The following is a 12,685-nucleotide window of genomic DNA, read 5'->3' on the forward strand; positions in this document are numbered from 1 at the left end:
GAGATTAAGAAATTTAACTTCTCTGGGAGTGTATGGTACAAATTAGTGTGCTGAAATTTGCTGTGCAGCTCAGTGATTATAATGTTAGAGAAAGAAAACCATTTGAAAAGTAAGAAATTAATGAAGTTTGGCAGTGAGAACAAATTTATAAAGCTTGGAAGAAGGGGCTAATTAGGTCAGATTGTCAGGATAGTTGAATGTTATAAGCTGCTGATCTGAAAGAGGGTACTTCTTAAATCAGATAAAATTGAGGTTGTTGAGTGGGAAGGAACTCAATTTTTATTGTCCCCTGAGTCACTTCAAAATCCATACAAGCAGAAATAGATTTTCAGGCTCCAAAATAATCCAGCTGCAGTTGGTGCCCCTTTTTTTCTGCTCCAGTCTATACTTAGTAACCAACAGATGATAGGAGCTAGCATAGGTCAGTGCCACAAACTTGTTTAAGGAGTTTTGCAGGAGATCAAATCATTGCATCTTGGCAAACGGTTTTCCCTGTTGGTCAGGCTTACATATGTGGCCTCTTTAACACTAGAAGTTCATGCAATAATATACATTGTACACCTCATAGAGGCTTTACTTGAATTTTTATCTTCATTCAGTAAGCTCTCTGCTAATGTTCTATTTCTCTTTGCTTCTCATATTTTATGTGATGGTAATTTGAATGAACTCTTTTAACCTCCTGGAAGACCTCCCTTGAGATGAAGTTGTTGTCACTTGAACTATGTCTGGGGCCATTATCACAATCATCAGTAGGTTCTATAAGAAAAGCCTCAGAAATTTTCTCTCCATCTCCTCAAGGCCGCTGATGATCTCAAGGACAGGTTCTCCCTCTCAGCTCTGCCATTCAGTATCTTGATAGCTCTTATTGATTTTTGATGCAGTTTCCTCTTCCATTTCTTCATTGGAGTTATCCTCTTCTTGTCCTCAAATTCATTTTTTTTCTTTTTTCTTACATGAGTTGATTGGTTGGACTATTACAGAATATCATTATATTTAGTACAGTCTTGTCCCGGTTAGAATGCTCCTTGTGAAATTCTTTCTCCTTTTCTTGGTTATCAATGTGGGTACCTACTTCACCTTGATCTTCCCTCCCATCCTCTTTTCCACTGGAAATGTTTGGATCATGCTCTTGGTTTCCTTGATCACTCAGATCTTTTCCAAGTTTGCTGCTCCTGCTAAACTGAAGATGTGTGTCATTTACAGGCTGTTCTTGGTTTTCCTCTGTCTTTGTGATACTTTATTGTTGATCAGAATCTACAATGGAACTAAAATCAAGAGCAAGAGAATCAATGTTCTCTAGGAGTTTTTTTTCTTTTGAAGTTCACTCATATCTTGGTCCAATGTACCTTCAACTGGTCTGTAATCCAAATTCTCACTTAAGCCACTTTCACTTTCCTCTTGATCCTGTAATCCCAGCTCTTGGTTGTAACTCTGCTCCTGATCTGCTGACTGGTCATAGTTTTCCTCTTTTGACTGTCGTACCAAAGTTTTTCAGCTTTATGTTTAAGATGGTCTCATATGGATACTATAGTTTACTTTTAATTTTCTGCATCTTAAAACCTTAAAATGAGCACCATAATGTTGTCAGGCATTACTAACATTTCAGCCTGCTGGATGGAACTCAAGTAATCAACATTTGATTGGGAATGATCAGATAGGAAACTTGCATTTTTTCTGTGCTCCATTAGAGAGAGGGTGGAGTGGAACAGTGTCCTGTGAGGAGAGACTGGGATTTGTGGCTCAGGGGAGAGAGCTGAAATGACAACCACCAGGGTCCCTTTGCTTAGTCTTTCTCCCACACTGCAGACTCCGTTTTTCTTGGGTGGAGCACTCAGTCATGACTTTTATTAGTTGTAAAGGATGGGTGATGACAATAACCCATTAGAACATAAAGTTTTAGGAAACCAGAAATGTATTTGTTGACATATCAGTGTTTGTACTTTTGCATAATGCTTCCAAATAGGGACTTTAAACTATCCTGTATGTAATTCAATTCAATTATACTACTTTTCATTGAGTGCTTACTAAGTAACAGCCTATGTCTTGGCTATATGGTGATGAACTGAACAGATCTTGTTATGGCACTAATGGAACTAACAGCACAGTTGGTGAAATAGCCAATAAACATGTAAAAAATCTAAATTACAATTGATGCTATGAAGAGAAAGAAGAGAGAATAAGAATATATATAATTATGTGTAGAACTACCAAGATCGGACTGACAGTAAAAGTCTCTCTGACAAGAAAACTGAAATTAAAAGGAGTTGAACATCTGAAGAACTACAGGAAGATAATTCCTGATAGGAGTATCATGTGCAGAGGACTTAGTCAGGAACAAAATCTTGGCTTGTTCTAAAAAGTTAAAGTTAAAACACAGAGGATGAGGAAGAGAATGGCATGAGGTGATGTCAAAGGGGACAAGAGCCATATTAGGTATGGAATTAAGGCCACGGTGAGAAGTTTCCCTTAATGAAACAGAGAATCAGTGAAGGATTTTAGGCAGGAGAATTATAAAACATTTCAAAGAAAAATCACTTGGGCCACAAAGTGGAAAGGATAAGAAGAGGTCAAACAATGACATAGTCCTGCCATCAAGAAGTGCAAAATTTAATTAAAGAAACACATCTTAACAGAATCTCAATTAGTGTGGTAATTACCACGATAAAGGTAAGAGAGTATGGAAATAAGAAAGAGTTCCAATTCTAATACACCATCACTTAAAATATTCATTTTTCACTTTAGTGCAACTTATTTAACCTCCCTTAGTCTCAGTTTCCTCATTTGTAATATGGAAATAATCATAGGGCTTCTATGAGGATTAATTATATAATATGTGAAAAGTGCTTAGGTTATAAATAAATGGCAGCCCTCAATAAATAGTAGTCATAATTAGTGTTAGTGTTAGATACAGTATGGGGAATGAACTACACAGGTCAAAACTGGGATACAGGGAGTTTACTAAGGCATCTGTCACAATAGTCAAGAGGAATGATGACTGTGGCCTGGATTAGGATGGCTATAAAGTACACATGGAATAGATATTAATTTAAGAGCTTTTTAGGGGGGAAAAATCACTTGGTTTCTGATTGGGTGTGGGCAAAATGTAGTGATAAGAGTTGTTTAAATTCTCAGTTCCCAGCTTGATTGTCTGGGAGGAGAGTCATGCACATATGGAGAAAGAGAACTCAGACTTAGGAGTGAGTCACCAATCTCACACTTCATCCTAAAATAGGAAACAACAAAATACATCTAGATTGAAGAGGAGAGATATTGGCAACACAATGGCCAAAGTCAAACCAGAAATAGTCAACAATAGAACCAGCATCAAAGATAGAAAGATAGAGGCAGAGGAAGAGACATAGAGAAGGCACATACTCCAACTTTAGCCCTTCCATTCAGCATTTTCTTGTTAATGGTTTAGTCTGTTCTTCTCTCTTAAATTTCAGAAATTTCACATATTATCCACAGCAAGTTAAATGTTTCTTCTCTAAGAGTTTATATGTCTGCCTTGCCACAAACAAATTTTGCCAGCATATCCGTACCATGGGGATTTTACATTTAATTGTCACCAAAAATATTTTTTGGAAAAAAAAAACCTTCCCACTTCCCTTTCAGTCTGAAGAAGAGAAGATATTTTGGAAATCAGGCCATGCAAATCTCTAAACTCACAATAAACTATTACTTGCAGAGGTATAAGAACCCACAGAAAAAAAAAATAAGGTGTAAACTTGACCTCTAGCTTGCTGTTCAGGCCTGATAGAGCTCCATTATTTAACACAAAAGTATCAACAGAATATGCCCCTTTAGTAAGTGAAACTTAGTACACCAGTGAAGCACAATCAAATACCCATATCTGTAAAAGCAGAAGTGGAGGTGTGATTTGGGTGTGTGCAAACTGTCCTTATTTTTTTAAATTGAAATGCATTTGATACATTTTCCTTTGTTCTCTCACAGCCTCTTCATAGATGATAGATGAGAGTAGAAACAGTGCCAATACTAAAGTCAAAGTGGGTGGTGAGGAAAGATTGGCTTAATGTGTGGGGACAAGGGTTTAGTTATTTCCTGATAGCTTAACTAGAGTAATCTTAGTGTTATAAGATAATAAGATTCTCTATGTTATTAAAAAGGTTCTGCCATAATGTACCCTTCAAGTGTCACAATGAACCCCATTCTATTATCTAGTACCTCCTGAGAAGTAAGAGGCAAGTGATGTAGTGGAAATAGGATACTGTAGACTTTGGATCAAGTCAGGTGTGATCGTAAATTTCATTTTTACCATTTTCCAGTTTCGTTACCTCAGGAATTTACTGAACCTCTCTGAACTTCAGTTTCCTCATCTGCACGATGACAATAATAATAGTACCCACCTCTGAGGACAGTTGTGAGATTTTAATTAGATAATTCATATAAAAAAATCCATTGCAGGTTTTGTGGTACATCACCGATAGTCAAACTATGATAATTACTAGTATTTCCTGTCTTTTACCTGTGAGAATTCCTCAATCCTCTTTTGTAAGTCATGCATTCAGAAGACTGCATTATTTTGTAGAACATATCAAAGATAGTCCAAATTGAAAGAATGGGATACTAGTATAAGGGGCAGAAAAAATGAAAAGCACTGTTTAGAGTAATGGTAGCTCATAATGTGGACTCTCTTTTATCTGTCAATTAATCACTTGGGATCCTGTTCTTTTAGCCTATTTCCTGGAGCAGGACTTAAAAAATATAGAAAGTCAATCTGCTACTTACAAGGAGAATCTAAAAGCAGGCATCTCCTGTTTTTTTTTTTATGAAATTTTAAATGTATTTTTCAATTATAATTAATATTTCATATTGTTTTATATAAGTTTCAGGTGTATAGCATAGTGGTTAGACATTTAAAAATTTATAAAGTTATCCCCCCAATAAGTCTAGTACACTCTTAGCATCATACATAGTTATAACAATACTAGAGGCCTGGTGCACAGATTCATGCACATTGAAAGAAAATTAATTAGAAGGTGGCTGGCAGGGTCCCTCCAGCAGGTGGGGTCCCTCAGCCTGGCCTGCGGGGATTGGGCAGAAACCAGCAGTCCAACATCTTCTGAGGGTTCCCAGAGTGCGAGAGGGCACTCTGCAAAGTTGCTGTCACTCGGCAGCTCCTGCATTGAGCATCTGTCCCTTGGTGGTCAGTGTGCATCGTACTTACTGGCTGGTCGGCCAGTGGTTTGGTGGCTTAGCCTTTTATATATAGAGGCTATTGATTATAGTCCCTGTGCTGTATTTTACACCCCATGATTATTTATAACTTACCCTAAAGATTTCACTAAAACATTATAGAACTGATAAATGAACTCAGTAAAGTAGCAGGATAGTGGCATTTTGTACTCTAGTAATAAACTATAAAAAAGAGAGATTAGGATAGCAATCCCACTTACAATTGCATAAATAATAAAATAAAATATCTGCCCACCCAGTGTGGCTCAGTGGTTGAGCATCGACCCATGAACCAGGAGGTCATGGTTTTCGATTCCTAGTCAAGGCACATGCCTGGGTTGTGGGCTCAATCCCCTGTAGGGGGTCATGCAGGAGGCAGCCAATCAATTAATTTCTCTCATCATTGATATTTACATATCTCTCTCCCTGAAATCAATAAAAGCAGATTAAAAAATAAAATAACTAAGAATAAATTTAACCAAGGAAGTAAAAGTCATATACTCAGAAAATTATAAGACAATGAATAAAAAAAATACAAATAAATGGAAGCATATATTGTGCTGATGGATAGGAAAAATTAACACTGTTAAACTATTCATACTACCCAAAGCAACCTATAGATTTAAAGCAAATACAACAAATAATTCTAAAATGTATATGCAACCACAAAAAATGCTGAATAGCCACAACAATCTTGATAAAGAAGAACGAAGTTGGAGTTATCATGCTACCTGATACCAAACTATGCTACAAGGCTATAGTAATCAAAACGGCATGGTACTGGCATAAAAACAGGCATACAGATAAATGAAACAGAATAGACAGCCCAGAAATAAACTCACATATATATGGTCAATTAATATATGAAAAAGGAGGCAAGAATGTATAATGGGATTAAGGCAGGAATAACTATGTATTGTATCAGATTTATTGCAATGATCACTTAGTGAGTTATATAATGTCTAATCTCTGGACAGTATATCTGAAACTAATATGATATTGTTTATCAACTGTAATTGAAAAATAAAAAAATGATTTAAGTAAACATTAAAAATGAAAAAGAAAAATGGTGTTGGGAAAACTGAACAGATACATGAAAAAAATAAAACTAAACCACCTGCTTATACCATATACAAGAATAAACTCAAATGAAATGAAACCTTACATGTATGATCCCAAACAATAAAACTCTTAGATAAAAAACATAGCCAGTAAACTCTCTGACATTGCTCTTAGTAATATTCTTTCTGATATATCCCTTCGGCAAGGGAAACAAAAGAGAAACAATAAACAAATGTGACTACAGCAAACTAAAAATATTTTGCACACTAAAAGAGACCATTAACAAAAATTAAATTTCAACCTATTGAATGCAAAAATACATTAACTAATTATACTTCCAATAAGGGGTTAATATAACAATTGATAAAAATACTCATACAACTCAACATCTAAAAAACAACAATCCAATTAGAAAATGTCCAGAGGACCTGAATAGACATCTTTCCAAAGAAGACATAGAGATGACCAATAGACATATGAAAAGTTGCTCAATATCACTAATCATCAAAGAAAAGCAAATTAAAACCACAATGAGACACCACCTCACACCTATAAGAATGCCTATCATCAATAAAACAACAAACAAGTGTTGTGAAGGATGTGGAGAAAAGGGAGTCCTCATGGACTGTTGGTGGGAATGTAGATTGGTGCAGCTACTATGGAAAACAGTATGGAAAATTCTTTAAAAATTAAAAATGGAACTGTCTTATGACCCAACGATTCCACTTCTGGGTATATCCAAAGAAACCCAAAACACTAATTCAAAATAACAGACTGATAGTTGCTAGAGGGGAAGGGGTTTAGGTGACTGGGTTAAATAGGTGAAGGGATTAGGAAGTACAAATGGTTAATTACAAAATAGCCATAGGAAAAAAAACAAACAAAAAACAAAATAGTCATGGGGTTGTAAAGTACAGCATAGAGAATATAAGTCAATAATATTGCAGTAACTATGTGTGGTGGCAGAATTATCAGGGTCAAACCAGAAAGGTGTTGTACAGCAAAGGAAACCATCAATAAAATGAATAGACAACCTACCAACTGGGAGAAGATATTTGCCAATGATAAATCTGATAAGGGGTTAATATCTAAAATTTATAAAAACTCATACAACTCAAAACCAAAACAAACAATCCATTTAAAAAGTGGGCAGAGGCCCTGGCTGGTTTGCTCAGTGGATAGAGCGTCAGCCTGCAGACTGAAGGGTCCCTGGTTTGATTCCAATCAAGGGCACATACATTGGTTGCAGGCTCCTCCCTGGCCTGGGCCCTGATCATGGCTTGCGCAGGAGGCAGCTAATCAATGTGTTTCTCTCACATCGATGTTTCTCTCTATCTTTCCCTCTCTCTTCTATTCTTTCTAAAAATCAATGGAAAAATATCCTCAGGCGAGGGTTTAAAAAAAAAATGGGCAGAGGACCTGAATACCTGAATAGACATTTGTCCACTCTCTTTTTATAAACTTAAAGTGATCAAAACAACATAAAAATAATAACAAAAACCCTTACTTCACCGAAGGAATAACCTCACTGCATTATTTCTTCCACTTCTAGCTCTAACTGTAATAAACATTCTTGCAAATTGGAAAGAAGTTATGTTTGTAAAATTTGTCTTTGAAAGGGAAAGAAATGATGAAGAGAAGAATGTGTATAAATGTTAGGCACATTTTCCTCCTATTTGAATTCCCAGATCTCTGTTCAGTGGCTTTGTGGCTTTAATGACCTGAGCTTTGCTTCTTCTACCACTATTATGTGCAGAATGAATTAAATGATTTTCAAAGTTCCTCTCCAGTCTAAAATTTTACAAGAGAGATAAAGTAAAATAATAAGTTTGCTGCTTTTTAGCCATTCTTATTTGCAGACAGCCTGCATAAACCCAATAAATCCACAGCCAGACCTTGAGAAGTCCTAAATATTCTATATTTCCCAGGCCATACACATGATACATAATAGAAACCATACTAAATCATAAAATAAGATTAAAGAAGTCCAAAGGTATTTTACTCCTTATGATGACTACTTCAATGAAAAGAAACAACAACATTAACTTTTAAATTGTTTCCAAGAAATGATTTTGGTGGCCTGTTTTGCTGGTGCCCTAATCAATGTTTACTCTGACTGTTGGATAATCTGTCATGTCCATGATGTTACACCAGTACAGAATTACACAAACAATTACTCTCTTCTCTTTCAGACCACATAAGGGGAAAGATCCCAGTTCAGCTTCTAAATTCATATACTATTACTTAATTTTGAATGTAAATTTCAAATTGGACCTAAGTCTAGAGAAAAACATAAAGTGCATGAGAACCACAAGCTATTGTGATAGAATAATGAGGAGATAACATCCCTAACCACTGAAAATCAGCCAGGATACTGGAAATGCAGGCTAAGAGAAGCAGGGCCATTTTCCAAGTATTGTGGTGTCAAGGTAGAAAGCCAGAGTCCGAAGGGCAAGGTAGCAGACAAAGGAGAGGCAACGGGACATAAAAGGTGAGGCTAGATTTCTATCATTACAAATGAGAATGACTGAACAGTATTCACTTTAACCAAGGCTTTTGCAAGATAAATTCGGACACAAAAGAAACTCAAATGTCACACCCATTTTGCTGTGGTGAGAACAGTAGACTGGCTATTTCAGAATATCCTTGCCTGCAAAATATAACTTTGAATATCTGGGAAAGAAGTTTGGGGGTAATTCCATGTTTCTCTAACTGATTCATTGGGTGACTTTAGATCAATAGTATATTTTCCTTGAGCATTTATTTATTCTTCTGCAAACAGGCCCCTTCTAATTATAGTATTTTATGTCTTTTCAAATGTGAAAATAAATCTGGGTGTTGGCTAAAGAACTGGTTAACCACTAAACTTTTTTTTCTTTGGTTTGGGCAGGGATCATAACTCTACGACTTACTTTAATGAATATACTGAAATATTCAAGATGCATGACAACAGTGCTAGCGATGCTGTGACCGAGTGCAATGTCACTAATTTGACATTTCAGTACACCCTCTATGCAACCACCTACATCCTCATATTCATCCCTGGTCTTCTGGCTAACAGTGTAGCCTTGTGGGTTCTGTGCCGCTTCATCAGCAAGAAAAATAAAGCCATCATTTTCATGATCAACCTCTCTGTGGCTGACCTTGCTCATGTGCTCTCCTTACCCCTCCGGATTTACTACTACATCAGCCACCACTGGCCTTTCCAGAGGACCCTTTGCCTGCTGTGCTTCTACCTGAAATATCTCAACATGTACGCCAGCATTTGCTTCCTGACCTGCATCAGCCTTCAGAGGTGCTTCTTTCTCCTGAAGCCCTTCAGGGCCAGAGATTGGAAGCGTAGGTATGATGTGGGCATCAGTGCTGTCATCTGGGTCATCGTGGGCACTGCCTGTTTGCCATTTCCAATTCTGAGAGATACTGGCTTAGCCAACAATACTGAATCCTGCTTTGCTGATCTTGGATACACGAGAATGAATCCAATGGCTCTGGTTGGGATGATTACAGTTGCTGAGCTGGCAGGATTTGTGATCCCAGTCATCATCATCGCATGGTGTACCTGGAAAACCACCATATCCTTGAGACAGCCACCAATGGCTTTCCAGGGAATCAGTGAGAGGCAGAAAGCATTGCGTATGGTTTTCATGTGTGCTGCAGTCTTTTTCATATGCTTCACTCCCTATCATATTAACTTTATTTTTTACACCATGGTAAAGGAAACTATCATTAGCAGTTGTTCCATTGTCAAAAGCACACAGTATTTTCACCCTTTTTGTCTATGTCTTGCAAGTATTTGCTGCCTTTTGGATCCAATTCTCTATTATTTCATGGCCTCAGAGTTTCGTGACCAACTCTCCCGCCATGGCAGTTCTGTGATCCGTTCTCGCCTCATGAGCAGGGAGAGTGGTTCATCAATGATTGGCTAAAAATAAAATAACTTTTCAATTATGACTTTGTTTCTGTTTCCTGTTTTGTTATGTGCAATGACCACCAGGTGGCAGACGCTCAATGCCGGAGCTGCCGAGTTGCAGTGAATTGGCAGTGGCAGTTCTCTGGTGACACACCCCCCGGAACCAGAGAGGATGGAGCCCAATTCCTTGTGGGGCTGTGTGATTCCACCTTTGGCCTTGGGTTATGTTGCTTCTGTGGCACTGTCTGCCCTGAATCTGGTTTACTGTACACTTGCCTTTGCGTTCCACACTCTGTACGACAGCAACTTTGCAGAATGCCCTCTCGTATTCTGGGACCTCTATCTATCTATCTATCTATCTATCTATCTATCTATCTATCTATCTATCTATCTATCTATCTATGTAAAAGGCTAAGTGACCGGCTGTATGTCTGACGTGCACTGGCAATTTAAAAATATTTCATCTAATTAATTTCCTTTCAATGTGCATGAATCCATGCACCAGTCCACTAGTTTAAAATTAAAGGCAGGTAAATGGGAAGCAGTCAGAGTCTATATGTCCTTGTTAAAACGTATTCTGGGTTAGTTCTAATTTTTGAGCCACCATGATTCAAGTAACTTTGCTGCTTGTCTTAATTTTGTTTTTATGCATCTAGTATAACATTTACATGCCAGGAACAAAAACTACAATATTAAACCAGTAACACTGATTAGGAACAGGAAATGTCTAACACTAGACAAGGAAGGGTCCAAGGGGAACAAGAATCCCAGCCAACTGAAAAACCCTTTACATGTATTATCATAATTTTTTATTAAGCTAGTTATATGTTATTCATCCACTGTCACTTGTACTTTATGATATGTTTGATCAGATGAATTAGGACTTTGTACTATTTTATTATCTAGAAGCTCTAATTTTTCTTCTGGGTATAGTTTCATCCATTCCTATATTTAGACATTACTCATCTAAAATACTCATCTAGATTAGATCCATATATAATTCTCCTAGGGGAATTATTAGGGAGGTGTTCTTGGAGGGGTTTGTCTAAGAGGGGTCTTTTATAATAAATATAGCCAGAAAAAATGTACCAAAGCTTATATTGATAGTAGAAGAAGTCCAGTGTATGTCTAACAAAGCATTCATTCATTATCATAGCTGATAATCAGAATATTAATTTAGTAGGTGGGAAAGATTTATAGGTACCTAAGTTAAAATTTTTCATGTCTAATAAAGGGAGGGGTCTGGGGAGACATATTATGTCCACTAGGAAACCTTAAAAAGGATAATAAAAATCACTTTATATACATTCAATCAATAACAATTAGGTGATAAAAGAACAAAGTTAGAGCAGCATTAATTTGTGAGCATATAGGCCTTGTTGAAGTCTTAGAGTAGCTCTCTGCCTTCTTCGTGGCTGGTAGCTTCTCATCCTTGAGATGAAGGCCAGTGCCAGAAATAAGGGCAGATGTCTATTCGTGGTTAGATACCTGATAAGGTAAGTCCCTTTAACACTGTTAGAGAGACACTTTAATTAATATCTTTCCCAATGGACAAAAATCTCCCAGTTGTAAATTGTGGTCTTTGAATCTTTGTCTTTTGGGAATACTGTGAAATGAATGTTACTAATTTATCAGTTCCTTTAATGCAGAATGTCTGCTTTTTAGTTCCTTATATTTGAGAAACAAAAGATTTAAAAATCAGCAATATTTTAAACAGAGTCACAAGAATAATAATTATTCTCAATTCATTTAGTCCCATAACTATTTTTGTTTATCCTGATAATTTGCCAGTATTTTTAAAAATGAATTTAGTTGTTCCTTAGAGTTCTATAAATCTCCACTTAGGTAAAATATATGACCTGCTTGGAAGCTTGAAACTTGAAGTCAAGGTCCTTTTCATGGATTTTTCTAAAGACATAACATAGGCATCAGAGTAAAACAATTTCTTTCTATGAATGACAAAACTTAAAGTGGCATAGTTATAGATTTTATTGTAATATAATTGATTAAAAACTTTGTTTTTCTATAAGATATAACATTCCAAGACAATAATTTCTTGGTAAATAATAATTACTGTAAAATGGCATGAGAATAGTATAAAGTCTATATATATTTAGATTCAATACATAATTTCAGCATATAGAGAACAAATAACATGTAAAATTTTAAAACGTTACACATGGCTTATTGGAAGTGTGCATTGAGCATTGGAAATAATTCATAAACTCCCAATATGGAGCACAAATATCCGAAGTGTCACTGCTGGGCTCCCTCCACAGGAAACCATCACTTTTGGCTTCCCTGGTGTCGCTGACTGGACACCTGCTACCCCTGAGTTTCCAGTTTGAACTTGGCTCTGAATCTTTGCAAGTTCCTTTCTGGAGAAGACTGAAATTTCTATAACATCCATTTTAACTATATATATATATATATATATATATATATATATATATATATATAAATAGAATAGAGTTATTATTAATTTTTATTTTGCAAATTTCCTATGTAATTTCAAGT

At 36.3% G+C, this 12,685-nt stretch overlaps 1 protein-coding gene and 1 pseudogene across 1 annotated transcript; one reads left to right on the top strand and one right to left on the bottom strand.

The window, feature by feature from the left end:
* Positions 1-232: 232 nt before the first annotated feature.
* LOC132223578 (SPARC-like protein 1) lies at positions 233-3,851 on the bottom strand (annotated as a pseudogene).
* A 5,302-nt stretch (positions 3,852-9,153) lies between these two features.
* LOC132225180 (putative P2Y purinoceptor 10) lies at positions 9,154-10,209 on the top strand. Its single transcript, XM_059680466.1, has one exon. The coding sequence runs from the start codon at positions 9,198-9,200 to the stop codon at positions 10,182-10,184; it is 987 nt and encodes a 328-aa protein (XP_059536449.1). The 5' UTR covers positions 9,154-9,197; the 3' UTR covers positions 10,185-10,209.
* The last annotated feature ends 2,476 nt before the right edge of the window (positions 10,210-12,685 follow it).

This window comes from Myotis daubentonii, chromosome X (assembly GCF_963259705.1).
Source record: "Myotis daubentonii chromosome X, mMyoDau2.1, whole genome shotgun sequence".
Classification (NCBI taxonomy): Eukaryota; Metazoa; Chordata; class Mammalia; order Chiroptera; family Vespertilionidae; genus Myotis; species Myotis daubentonii.

Bases quoted from the DNA above. Each gene is read 5' to 3' on its own strand.
- LOC132225180 (XM_059680466.1), top strand. From the start codon at position 9,198: ATGCATGACAACAGTGCTAGCGATGCTGTGACCGAGTGCAATGTCACT.